This window comes from Panicum hallii, chromosome 5, assembly GCF_002211085.1.
Source record: "Panicum hallii strain FIL2 chromosome 5, PHallii_v3.1, whole genome shotgun sequence".
Classification (NCBI taxonomy): Eukaryota; Viridiplantae; Streptophyta; class Magnoliopsida; order Poales; family Poaceae; genus Panicum; species Panicum hallii.
In genome coordinates, this window is record NC_038046.1 from 12,596,334 (window position 1) to 12,609,996 (window position 13,663).

A 13,663-nucleotide genomic window follows, 5' to 3' on the forward strand; every position below is an offset into this window, starting at 1 on the left:
AGTTTTGACTGGAGACCTGGAGTTGCCAGCGCTTAATCGCTTATAGACTTCAGGTTTAAAGAAAAAGATTCTAGGCTTCACAAAGCCGCACTCAAAACCACTATAGGATGATTATGATAACTCTTTAGAAGGCATTTTGTTAAGGAAAGCAAAGTTCGTTATCTCCACCTAGTTTGATTGTATTGTCGTGTCTTTGCGCGGTTGCGGCTAACGCATATGTGCAAGATCTTGGTTGCATTGGTTTATCTTGTAGCCCTGATCAATCTTGTATTTGGGTCGATCCCCTCTCGAATCTTGTAAACTCTTGTGGTTCGTGGTTTTACTGAACTATGGTGAAAAAGTAATCCAATGAGCTTTGAATTAAATAAAAGGAAAGGTTGAGATGAAGATATGCGGAGTATAAACTCTATGGACAGCATGACGTCCAGAGAACCGGTAAAAGAACTGTGAAAATTGGAGGTAGTGTTTTTATGCTTGAGATTTAACATGGCCACCCTTTCACCTACGTGTCACGGACCAGTGTTTTGAGGTTCGTAGCCAATAATTGCCCCCTATCTTCTGGTGACTACGACTGCGACGTGCATGCTTAACTTGTAGCCCTGAAGGAGCAGAGGAAGTCGAACCTAGAGCCAAGTAGCCAACCATTGGTCGATCCCCAAGCTGACACAGTGACACGAACCAATTGCAGCGGGTCTTTGCCCTTCCGGCCTCCTTTGGCACAATTTTATGGGCTCCGTCTTCTCTTGTATATGCACTATTCATGCTACTATAACGCTATTATTCAATGAAGCTTTTCTCTCTTTACTCTTCCTCCCTCACAAACCTAAGAGGAGCCGGCAGAGCTACAAACTGTGGCTCCACCGTCTTCTGCTTCTCCGACGCTACAGTAGTACTATAGTAGTGGAGCCGGAACTAGATGAAACCCTGCCAGAGAGAACCTTCGTATCGGCACGCAGACCCATCCAGATAAGAGACAACGCAGCAATAATGCAGTGCCGGCATTATCCGTGGAGGAAGAGGTAAACGCGAGCGCCATTTTTCTTTGCTGTTTCGCTACCTCCACCAAACATTCCTTGGCAGAAAGGACCCTTTTCTGGCCTTCTCTAATCTTCAAGGAAGGGAGCATATCGTAATAACAGGGCCCTTCTCCGTAACTATCTGTTTACCTGTTAGCAGAGACGGAGAACTTTTTCGTTTTCTGATAGGCGGCGGCGGAGAAACTGAAACAGCATCAGTAATGTGCCTTCTTCTTCTCTTTTTTGCATCTGAAGTATGCAGGCAGAGGCAGATGCACGAGACAATCGATGACTGGACCGGGGGATCAGTCAGTCGTGTCGGCCCCGGCCGATCATTCCTATCCAGAACGGTCTCATCCTCGCCTGTTTGTTTATACGCCGCGCCGGCCCCGTCCAAGCTCCAAAGTCCAAACGCAACGGAATAAACCAAACCCCCCAATTAGTTCTCCGAAAGGGACACCATCAACGTCAGCGCCCGGAGATGGCGGCGAAGAGGAAACGGGGAAAAGGAAGGCCGTCCCTGTCGTCCCCGATCTCTCCCTCTCGGTACTTAATCCTCACCTGTGTTAGACAAAAGCAAGCAGATCGAGAGGCAGCAAGAAACCTCGGCCGGACGATTTTGGTTTGCTTCCAAGGAAAACCTTCGGCCCGCACACCATCTAAATTCCCACCCAAATCCCAGCTTCCCTTGCGATTGCAAGCGACCACACGCGAGCAGGAGCAGGCAGGCAGGCAGGGCGTCGTCAAGGAAGGATGCTGGAGCTCCTGCTGGTGGGGTGCAGCAGCGTGGTGGTGCTCCTCCACGGCGCCAGCCTCTTCCTCCGCGCGCTCTTCGCCCCGCGCCACGCCGTCGCCAGGCCCATCAGGTGCGTGCCGTCCCCGTCGCGAGCGCCCGAGCCAATCTCTGCATCTCTTTCGCGCCCGTTCCCCGTTTCTCTTCTTTTCTTCGCGTGATCTCTCACGCAGGCAAGGGGCTTCTTGTTCCGTGCAGCTTCCTCGGGTTCGTGGCCTGACCTGACCGACCGCGCGCGATGGGCCAGCCGACGGCTGATCGGGTGAGGGGTCCCGGGCTCCCGGCCGAGGTGCGCAGATTGTCGTTGTCCCCCGATCGTCGCCGATGGATTAAGGGGGTTGCTGGTGTGAGTTACGAAACAGAGCCCCCTCGAGTCCTCGACCGATGTAGATAGCTTTGCTGGTCACGTTCCTGTGGATTGTGAAAGATACGAGTACTCACTGCGCGTGTAAATTGTCCAAGTTACACCACATCAACGAACTTTGCGCACAAGTTCGGTTCATGTATCTTTGCCTTGCTGCAGCTTATTAATTCCTCGGCAGATCTGAGTATCGTGCATGCCTCATTTGCATCGCCTACATGTACATCCAGTGTAGTGTGTTTGCGCTACTGGCAAGTTCAGACTTCCAGTAGAGCACAGCCGGAGAGCCAGGTGATCTTCGATCTGCGCATCTGCTCCGCGGCTCTACGGCTTGGCAGTTGGCACCGACCCCCCGGGCCGGGCGCGGCCGTGCGTGACCTTTTCCAAGGACCGGTGGACGGCCGCTGTTGGGTTGCGATACCAGCCCCGCGGCGGGAGTTGCGCGCGGGCGCCGTGGATTGGTTTATAATCAGTGATGAGACAGTGAGCAGAGTTTATCTCCTTCAAAAAAAAAATGAGACTGTGAGCAGCAGCAGCTGAACGTGACCGCAACAACTCGACTCGTTCGTTTTCGTTGCACCGGCTGCCGGCTGGGTACGCCGCTCCCTTTAGTTCTATTGAGTGTGCTCCCGCTACTATTGAGACGAACCAGCACTCCAGCAGATGGTTTGTTCTGAAGTTCTAACTAGGGGTGCAAGTGCAAGCAGGGCGGGCCACGCCGCTAACCCGCACCATAAGCCCACGAAAACACTGTTAATCGGTCCATGTCGTTCAAGCGGGTCTTTGCCGAATTGCTACAAAACGGTAAACCACTGCATAAGGATTAAGTCGTTGATCCTCAAATTATAGCAGCTTTGCAAAAAGAAAAGGAGAGAAAATATCATGCCTGTTTCACGCCTAGCCTTATGGCTTCCGCTGGGTAGGGGCTACGGGATTCAGGTTGCTAGGGTTGCTCCACTCCTCCGACCTTCGAATCCATGGTGGAAGGTTGGCCCGACGGCGGTCAGCAAGTTGCACTTGTATCCCTAATCTAACTTCAATTGCTTTCGCCATGCGACTTTGAAAAAAGTTCAAAGCGCAACACAAGCAGCACAACTGTGTAAGTTTGTGGCACCACGAGAAGCTCCGCGCAAAGAGAGGGAGAGAGAAAGAAACCGAGAGTCAACTTTCCGCCCTCCCCCTCCCTTGTCGCCACTCGCGCCTACGGCGATGGGGAGGTGGTCGCCCTGTAGATTTATAGTTTTTCTTTAGTTGCTGCTCGGATGGCCGTCCGATGGGTTCTGGTGGTTTGCTGTTCTTGACTCGTTAGTCTCATCACTGTTTTGGTCGCCAACACTAGAGTTGTCAAAGTTCGTTTAACAATTCCTTCTCTTCCTCTCCAAATCCTCTCCTGACTTCTCTCTTTCGCTCCTCCATTTTGGATCCGTGGCCTTTCTCGCTAGGGATTTCGACGATCATCTCGCTCAAAATCATTTTATCCTTAAAATGTAACTTGAGAATCATAGACACTAAGTGCCTTAATTCTCTGGATCGCTTCATGCGTGCACCTCATCCACACGCCTCTCATCTTGCCAGCTCCCTGCACAGTTGCTAACATGCCACCATTGAGCAATTTTCATGATACTGCCACCACGAGGTCAGTGATCAAAGGGTCCGTGATGGAGAAGTCTCTGTCACCGAAATCCCATCCCAAAACCAAGTTACTTCGTAGAGTCATTGTTGGAATCCTTGATTTGTAAATCAAGATGTAGATCCCGCGCCTAAGAAATCGAGTGCTAGACAATGCAAAAAGGTGTTCTGTACCAGGTTACCAAATTGTCTACTCAGGAGCAAAACCTCCCTCAAAAAAGTACACTTTCTAGTTTCCTGGACTCCAAATTTAACTGGGATAACAAGCAGACATCAAATCTTTTCTCAGCGGATGCCTTCTCCTCTGCTATCTTATTAGATTCCCAGGAACCTTACGAATCAGCATTCAGGGACGAGATGAGGAGGCAACGGCTTTGATAATGTATGACTCCAAGCAAGGTCTTCGTCAGTGACATTACACCAATACTAAAAACCTACAGATATACCGGTACTAGTGCGCTGCTACTTCTCTAATGGTATTAGCTGATGACGTTTCCTAGTTGCCACCTACTTTAACTTGTCATCTTGTTCGGTAGCAAATACTATCCAATAGCTAGAGAAGAAGACCATCTAACACGTCAACTACTGCCATTGCATTCTGTATCCATTCATGCTCTGATTAATCGGCAAGTGGTTGCATTTATTCTCTGAACTGTCTGTTAAGAGTACCAACTCGCCGCGCCATTTTATATCGTGATGAACCGCCAGTTGCAGCGATTTGGCATGTCTTAGGACGGGGAAACTTTGGTCTAGTCCACACCATTTTCTGCTTCAGAATAATCCCAACGACCGTGTCTCTATGTGTGAGCTGCACCTACTAGTAACTCTGACTTGCTTGGTCCCAATCATTGTAGACCGGTCTCTCATCACACATTTCTGCACCAAAGATTTTATATTTTTTTCCCTTGAGGAAATGATAACCGGGGGGTGTCAAGGACCCTGTATAAAAGCTTCCTAGAGGAGATGAGGCTTCTTAGCAGAGCTTAATTTTAGACACGCCTGCCAATTGGTTACCAAGTAGTGTGCCCAGAGGATCAATCTCGCGGTGGTCTGACGATGAAGGTTAGCATTTAAAATGTCCTGTTGTCCATTTAAATTTTCATTCTTAATCCCTCCCTAGCATGTGATTTTTCATCGGTTTTCATTACCCTTGTTTTGCAACTTCAGATAGTGCTCAAAGTGGCGATCACCTGCAAGAAGTGCAAAACCTGCGTCCTGGGAATCTCCTCGAAAATTAAAGGTGGATCATCTTCCTCCCTGTCCATGGCCGGCCGCTCACTATAGGCATTTTCTTGGCCATCATATGATCAATTGTGTGTGTTCGTGCCTGGTCAATCGATGCTAGATGTCCGATGAACTGACGATAACGATGGCAGGGATCAAGTCGCTGACGTACGACGACGAGAAGAGCACGCTGACGGTGGTGGGCGAGGTGGACGTGGTGGAGATCGTGGCGGCGCTGCGCAAGGCAAAGCACCCGGCGGAGGTGGTGTCGGTGACCGACGAGAAGAAGGAGGCCGAGGAGAAGAAGAAGAAGGAGGAGGAAGAGAAGAAGAAGAAGGAGGCAGAAGCAGCCAAGAAGAAGTGCTGCTGCCCCATGCCGTGCCCGATGTGCCCCAAGCCGTGCCCCACGCCGCCGTGCCCCCCGCCGCCGTGCCCCCCGCCGTACATGAAGCAGTGCCAGCCATGCTACATCCCCATCGAGGACGAGTACCCCGGCCCCTGCACCATCGTCTGAGAGAGCGACGCCATGGTCGTCAATACCAGTTTGTTGCTGATAAAAAAAAGCCACATCCTCTTCCAGCAGGCGCCTGAATTTCCTCTGTAGCTCTCGCGTCGATCGGTTTGAAAGATTTGGTTTCCGTGCACATTCTCTTTCTGAAGTCTGAATCTTTTCATTCTTGAGTGGTCTTCCATCATTAGCACTTTAGCAGCCCAGACCGATCGGTGCCTGAAGGATATCATGTAGTGGCAATGGCAACTGTCAACACTCAACATTCCAGTAATAGCTATCTATAGCTTTGTAACATGCATCCTTTGCTCAAAAAAAAAAGCATCCAATCGAATGCCAAGATTAAGATGCCAATGCAAGAAATTCCGAACATCCCAAAGTTCGTTATTAAGAATTGTAGGTGTTGACTTTTTTTTTTTGACAAACTGTGGGTGTGTCGAAATTGCTTGGTTTGTTCATGAAAATGCAACTTGGTTAAGCAGGTGCAGGGATTCCCCTGTTCCCACCAGACTCACAGACAAGAAAGCTGGATCTAAAGAAAATGACATACAAGTAGGCTAGTCAAAGCTTCCTGCAGTGTCAAAATTTGATTAAATATATCAATTTGCCATTGATATGTACGATCCAATAACTTCACCATGTGGATGGGCTGGTCTTAGTTTGGAGGCAAATAATTTTGCGCAGAATATGAATTGAATGTCATGTCACGAACCAACTCGATGTGCCAAGTCAGCGGTCTTCTCGGCAACCATGAGTTAGGAAAGCTGGAAACGGAAATTTTGTTCAATCAATTTCATCGCGTTTACCATGTTGGATTACCGGAAGCGCCTTTGGTGCTATGTAAATTTTGGCACAACGAAGAAAGTTGTGTGTTATTTTTGAAGCTCGCTCGTTCACGGTCACACAAAAACACAAAAATGAGGGATGAGTGTGCGTGCGTATTTGTAAGAGTTTGCGTGTATCATATGATTCAAAAAGAAGATATTTCTAAATAATAAGTTAATGATACGTGGCCGTGTTGTGCATGGTCACATGACGGCAAATGATTAAAACTCATCGATCTAGCAGGCTAAATAGAAAACTTCCATTGCATTCAACCTGTTTTTCCACGTGAAATGCATAATAGATGGCTGCAGTACGTGGCCACACGCTTCAAAATCGAGAGGTTTATGCAAATATTCCTATAGCTAGATAGATTAAAGTATTTTTTTTAAATATAGAAAATATCTATTGCTTCACTGTGGTTTACCTGGACGGCTTCTGGAGCATGAGGAGGACTATACTATTGCAATTCTTTTTGGGAAAAAGTTAATGGCAGGTATTTATTGGGGGAAAAAAATAAAAAGGGAAGATAATAAAGCTTAATCAACGGCCAGATATACCTCTCCATTCTTGGACTGCCGTACGAGTCGTCTTGGTGCGCTCTCGTTCCTCCTAGTCCTAGGCCGTCCAAACCCACTTTACTCTGTCCTTCCCTCTCCCTAGGAGAGCGCACCCGCAATGGCGCCCCCCTGCGGCGATGCTGCGGCGGCACCCGAGCTGACCAGCCTGCGCATCCCCGATGGAGCCGAGTTACCTCCGCTTCCCAGACGGTACCGACCATTCTGTCGCGCACTTTGGATTCCTTGATGAACTTTTTTGTGTCAGCCTTCAAGTGGGGTTTTTGGGTTTTGGGGTTTTGTTGATGCAGCGGCGGCGGCGGCGGCAATGCGGCCGAGAGGGAGGAGGAGGGCGATAAGAGCAAGAAGGCGAGGAAGGAGAAGGCCGGGGCGCAGCGGATCGCCGGGTGGGGGCTCCGCGAGTACAGCAAGATAGGTGAGACGCCGCGCCTCGCCGAAAGACTTTTTGTGGCTTGTGTTCATGATAGAGGGCGTGGGAGTGTGACATTGAGCGGTAGGGGTAACCGCTGGGGAACAAATTTTCTACTTGCTCCGATTTTGATCTAGTTGTATGGAATTGTGTCTAGAGAAGTTGGGAAATGGTCCTCACGTGGTGGGAAAATCTAAACCTAAGCTAGCAGGGCCCTACATCTTCAAAGATTTGATGTGCGTGAGCCTCTAGTCTTTTTCTAGAGAATAACTTGTTGTAATCCCACAAGCATATAAGAGATTTGGCTGGCACACACAATGGCACACCTTGGGCAGCCACACCAACCGTGGCAGGTCTTTGGTTAGTAGGTACAACTTAGGCGCGCCAAACATTCTCTTCACTAGGACCCTACTGTCAATGGCTCATTTTCTTGCCAAGTGCTAACACAGTTGTGGTGACCGTCTTGCCCATGTAACCATGTCCCACCATGAAAACTGTGGCACACCACATTTGTGGCAAGAAAGTGTGGTAACCAAACAGTCCCTAGGTCTTGTTTCTACACTGCTAACCGCTTTGGGTGGTTTTCCATTTTGAAATTTGGTGTCCCTTTGGTTGACGTCGATGCTACTGCCCTCCACATATGTGTGATGCATATGTTTTTTTTAGTGAATGTGTCACTTTCTTGGGCAGATTTCAGCACTTAGATTAGTTCGGTTCTGCTGGAACAAGTTTTTTTAGTGTGGGTAACGGGATAATTTCTATTCATTGGGGCATATTACATGTGAATGTTACTCAGCTTACCTTTCAACAGAATTATATAAAGCACTTTTAGGTTGGAAAATGTTTGCTGTGACCTTTGAGGCCCTCTTCTGTGGATTTTGATCTGAGAGAAATGGAATTTATGTTTTGACATTGTTTACATTAGCTCAAAAAATTATTGCTTAGTGTGAAGAGGTTGCATATGGAGCATTCTTTGTTGGGTGGTGCAGGCATCTTTGGGTGCAAATGATGTACATGCAACATTATTCAACCACTGAGGTTCTTTCGGTTTACAAGTTACACATGCTTGGACATAGGCGGTAGTGTAATAGAATAGGACAAACGTGAAGCATACATAGATGTTTTATGCTTAACACTTATAGTATATGTTTTCTTTTCATGATGTAAATTAAGTTGCCAACCTGATACTTATGATGTAATCAGCATTTGATTTGACATTGCAGTTTCTAAAAAAGTTGAGACCAAAGGACGGACTACTTATAATGAGGTATTCTCTTATATGTGTATCCCTCAAACTCTTACTAAAAGACCATTATTCATAAAGAAGGCTACCAAAAAAAGAAGAAGAACAAAGCCATTGAGTCCCAAGCAAGTTGGGGTAGGCTATAGATAAAACCCAACAGGAGCCACCAACAAAACAAACAAGTCAAATGAAATATAAAAATGCATTAGTAATAATAATGTTACTATCGAAAGAGGCATCTCTACATTGGTAGTTTGGTACAGTATTGTTATCAAAAGATGATTCTTTGACAAATGCTGAAAGGCATCTCCATTGTATTACATGGGTAGTTTGGTACAAAGTATTGTTTTTCTTGATACATAGCATACCTTCTACCCTTGAATGTGATTATGTTTTCTTTTCCATAATGGGTTGTTAGCTACCTCAACTAGTTATTGTATATTTCAGGTTGCAGATGAAATTTGTGCGGAGCTAAAGTTGACGCTTAATGGCCAAGAGGTTACTTCATATATTAAGCTGCATAAATTTGATATGCCTGTGTACTTTCCCCACCAAAAAAATGTTGATCTAAAGAAAATAAGTTTGTCTTTGTAGTTTGATGAGAAGAATATTAGGAGGAGAGTGTATGATGCTTTTAATGTGCTAATTGCACTACGTGTTATTGCAAAAGACAAAAAGGAAATAAAGTGGATGGGCCTGTCTAATTTCAGATATGAAAAGATTAAGAAGTTGGAGGTCAGTATTTGTGCTTTGCAGACAGATAAATAATAATTGAGGATGATTTGTGATATGGTTGATGTCGTGTTCTATTTTAAAGGAGGCTCACAAAGAACTAATGATCAGGATTAAGAACAAGAAGAAACTTCTCCAGGAAATTGAAAAACAGGTATGTTGTCCGTGGATCTAGCGATACCTCTTCTTTGCATTCATGCAGAGATATAGCCACCTCTTTATAAGCTGTGTAGTTACTATTCTCTGATGATTCTTTTTTGTGTATTTCAAGTTTGATGACCTCCAGAATATCAAGTTTCGCAACCAGGTATTACAGAGGCCAGCAGAGAGTGTGAATGGTATCTGCCTTCCATTCTTATTGGTCAAGGTATTTTTCTTGATCTGCCACTGTCGAGAGTACTTACCCTCCAAGTCGCTTGCAACTCAGCTGTGTCATCTGGCTGTACATATATTGGGCTTGTACATGTTTCAAGTGTTCTACTAACTATGGTTGACTTAAATGGTTTAGTCCAGACTTGTTTCATTGCATGTTTCCAATGTTCCATTATAGATGGTTGACTTATACGGTCTGGTTTAGACTTGTTTATGTCTGCAAAGATGCTACCAGCTACCTTTCAAATGCAGATAAGTATAACTGCTAGTGATTAGGCACTACTTTGGATGGTATTATTATTTCAATTTTATTGCATGATATCATATATAGGAACAGTATAGAAACGATCTTGTCATATACAATGGTTGTAACTTGTGTTCGTTCAGAACTTAGGATTTACAAATGCCAGCGCAAGTATACACAGTGAAAAACAAGACAACGCAAGGAGATGAATCTGATACTTCTTACATTTCGTCCCAACACATCTCAAAGCAAATTACATACCCACATATAGAGGTAGTACCTAGCTGATTTACACACTATGTACTACTTGGTGGCGTCGAGTAGAGTTACACAATCGAAAGGATTCACACCTCATGTTTACTAAACAAGATTAATTGTAATAACTTGTGCTGGACATCTTTGGTAGTCTTGTAAGTAGTAACCGCGTTTATCTTTGAGCAGGCATCCAGAAAAGCGAGGGTGGAAATTGAGATTTCAGAGGACTCAAAGTTCGCAGGTTTCGACTTCAACTGGTATGTCTCTGGTTACCACCAAAATTCAAAACTGATGCTCCCTCCAAATTAGCATGTCTTGCTCCTAAGTCCTAACCAAGTATTTTCCGTTCCATTTTTCAGTACACCATTCACTTTGCATGACGATGTCTCAATCCTTGATGGGATCAGGCGCAATGGCATAAGAAGAGCTGGGTAGCTTCGTGTTCTTCAATAGATGCTCGAGAATGTGATCCATCAGTTGAAAGTGACAAGACTGGGACAACCCGTTTTGTTTGCACAGCCATTAGTATGTTTAGGTATATATATATAGTATGAAACCTTGACCTAGTCTTCAGTGCAGCATATCAAGCGTATGAAGATTTAACCTGCAAATTTTGCCCCCTTTTTTGTGCCTAGCAGGTTATTAGGTCTGAGATAGATTATTTTCATATATGATGCTATGTATTAACTTTATAATTGGTCCAATTCAAAAGCTTGTGCACAAGCTTTGCTTGTTATATAGTGTCTGAGCTTTTTGCTGTTGGTAGTTCATGTATTTCTCTAGCTGCACCTGCACTGGCTATCGGAATATGAATCTTCTGTTTAACAATAATGCCTCCTGCGGTCCTGATCGAGCAGCCTTGTTAAGCATATAATATTTTTTTAGTCCTCTTCTTGTTTTGTAGTATAGAAAAAAATGGTTTAAAGTAGGATTATTTTTTTGTTAATTGAACCTGTACCTGATGAAGAGCAAAGGTGTTGAAGAAATTATTTGGATCATATAATGTAACCCAAGAAAGCAACAGAGCTCAGCTCGGCCAAGTGATACAAAGTGGCAAGAATTGGCGTGCTCCAGTTACACAGCTCAACATGCCAAGCAGCCCATCGGAAAGCCCGACCTTAAATGCCAGCAAAGCGATTCAGCAGCATAAGAGAACTTTTGCACACGGAGTGTCTCGGGCAACTGCTGGGTATTGTACAGAAGTTTAAATTCAGTAACACCCTAGCTGCTGGTAATCTGTTCCTGAAGTTTGAAATATATTGAAACAATCCAAAACAACTAGGACCATTTTGATAAAAATGCAAGGGCAAAGTAAAAGAAATCTTAAACAATCCTTTAGGTGTTACAGCATTCAGAAAGGAAGCAACGTGTTATCCATCATTCATAACTTGTCCCTTATACCAAGCAAAATAGTCGCTATGGATATCTAATCATTTGCACAATGGCAGGGCAGTAATAGGATACAATGTGCGTAGTGATGTATTTTTCTCCAGCTGAGGAAATCTGGACAGACCAGACGACAGCTACATTTCAAATTTTCCAATCTGAAGTTTTACAACAGTGAGGTGAACAATAACAGAAACAGGGGAGAACTGGCCACTCTAGTCACGGCTTCTAGTACAGAGCAAGCACATAAACATAGAAGATGATACAAAAGGTATAAACAGACCACTTGAATGGAGAGAACTTGGCAAGTAATTGAGATCTGTGAATAACATGTCACCCAAAATTGGTGAGCTTTGATGAAAAGCTGCCACCAATCCATGACAATGATTTCTCAAGAATCCTAGGTGGCAGCAACAGGTTCAGCATTTGGAACATACCAGCCACGGAGTATCTCGATGGCCTTCTTCCTCCTTGCCAATCTGGACTTGCGATGGTTCCCAGTGTTCCTGTGCAGGGCACCAACTTGCACTGTCTTGTCGATGGCTTTGTATGCCTCAGAGATCATTTTCTCTATTTCAATTATTTCTTCAGGCTGGGCATCTGCTTTCTTCCGAAGCTTTTCAAGTGCTCTGAAGACCTAATCAAAGTGTAAACAGCTTATGATTTTTTTAAAGAACAACAGTGATACTAAACCCTTGCAAAATGATGATGATATTGAATACTGTATGAAAGTGGGATTTCATATCCCATCCCCACCATCAGCCTCTTTCATGTTATACGACTTATCACAACAACAGAAAACAACTACAGTTCACATGCAAGAAAACCAAGAAATAAAACTCACTAACTAGGTCTCTCTTTTTTCTTGAGCTGTTGCTTTATATTCAAAAAATGAGCTGACAATTTAATATTTCAATTAACATCAAATCAATCTACATTATCATACCGTTTAACTCTGCAAATGCATAGGCTAACAAATTCATAGATTCTGCATTTCTCCATGCCCTTCAATCCATACACATTAACATGGTATGTACCGGCTAACAGCCAAACTGCCTAAGTAAACCAAAATTCCCAATTACTTAACGCACAACAAACTCAGCAATCCGATTGGTCCTAGTGTTTCACAAATGAGTCCATCTAACAAGCTGATTTCTCAAGACAAAGCTAATTCAGTAAAAGGTTCTAGTACTGCAATCTTGCCAGTTGCCTGTGCACTCCAAAACTAACTCCCTTTCTAACTGCGCAGTGCCACTCAAGCTATGCTACCACACAATGCGGTTAAATTGCTGGCAAAATTAAGCAGAAAGGGGAGAGGAAGAATGCAGCCGCCGCCACTGCGCGTCGGTCAGCTACCTTCTTCATCCTGGTGCGCATCTCAGCCTTGCGCGCGTGGTTGCGGATGCGGTGCTTCTCGTTCTGGCGCTCCCTCTTCGCGACCGAGTCAGGCCGCCGGCCGGTCGCGGCCTCGCACACCACCTCCAGCCCCCGCCGTCTCAACCTCCCCGCGGACGACGTCGACATCGCGGCCCAGGCGCCGTACACGCCTGAAAGAATCACACGCAACGCGAACACCGATGAGGCAACACAGACAGACATTATCGAGGAAGGGAAACCAAAAGCGCACCAGAGCCGTACCGTGTGGGGAGGCGAAGGGGAGGGAGACCGAGAGGCGGGTGCGTGGGGAGAGGGCGCGGAGGGAGAGGGTGGCGGGGAGCCGGGTGGGGGAAGGGAGCGAGGCAGAGAGGGAGGAGAGGGAGAATAGCGGGGAGGTAGAGGTGGCGGCCATGGCTGCGCTGGGAGGCGGACGAGCAGCTGCTCGTGCTCGTGCAGGTGGTGTTATCTTATCCGGGACGAGTTGGTGCCGTGGGTGGGGTATGGTGGTCAGACCATGGGATTCGAAGGCGGAGGTTAGATTTACGCGAATGAGAAGCGAATACGGGATCATTGCATATGTGTATTCCCTATATAAGCATGAACAGTAAGGAAGTGCCGAACGGGTTAAAAAAACGTGTATTCTTTAGATTGTGTAGTGTGGTTTTTTAAAATTCTAACCGGAACAGATAGACATCTTTTCCCCCTTTGATCCCA

General features: G+C 45.7%; 3 protein-coding genes across 3 annotated transcripts; 2 read left to right on the plus strand and 1 right to left on the minus strand.

Annotated features, from left to right (window-relative positions):
* Positions 1-1,388: 1,388 nt before the first annotated feature.
* On the plus strand, positions 1,389-5,925 carry LOC112891374 (heavy metal-associated isoprenylated plant protein 43-like). The gene is made up of 4 exons (XM_025958215.1): positions 1,389-1,882; positions 2,008-4,861; positions 4,967-5,039; positions 5,176-5,925. Exons 2-4 carry the CDS (start codon positions 4,856-4,858, stop codon positions 5,535-5,537), a joined length of 441 nt encoding a protein of 146 aa, XP_025814000.1. The 5' UTR covers positions 1,389-1,882; positions 2,008-4,855; the 3' UTR covers positions 5,538-5,925.
* Positions 5,926-6,984: 1,059 nt separating this feature from the next.
* LOC112895396 (transcription factor-like protein DPB) lies at positions 6,985-11,435 on the plus strand. The gene is made up of 9 exons (XM_025963345.1): positions 6,985-7,123; positions 7,222-7,346; positions 8,564-8,607; positions 9,031-9,081; positions 9,178-9,318; positions 9,401-9,469; positions 9,587-9,682; positions 10,373-10,443; positions 10,546-11,435. Exons 1-9 carry the CDS (start codon positions 7,032-7,034, stop codon positions 10,619-10,621), a joined length of 765 nt encoding a protein of 254 aa, XP_025819130.1. The 5' UTR covers positions 6,985-7,031; the 3' UTR covers positions 10,622-11,435.
* Positions 11,436-11,642: 207 nt separating this feature from the next.
* On the minus strand, positions 11,643-13,429 carry LOC112895397 (30S ribosomal protein S20, chloroplastic). Its single transcript, XM_025963346.1, has 3 exons — positions 13,211-13,429; positions 12,929-13,119; positions 11,643-12,209 (listed from the first exon to the last, which is right to left on the minus strand). Exons 1-3 carry the CDS (start codon positions 13,359-13,361, stop codon positions 11,973-11,975), a joined length of 579 nt encoding a protein of 192 aa, XP_025819131.1. The 5' UTR covers positions 13,362-13,429; the 3' UTR covers positions 11,643-11,972.
* Positions 13,430-13,663: the final 234 nt, after the last annotated feature.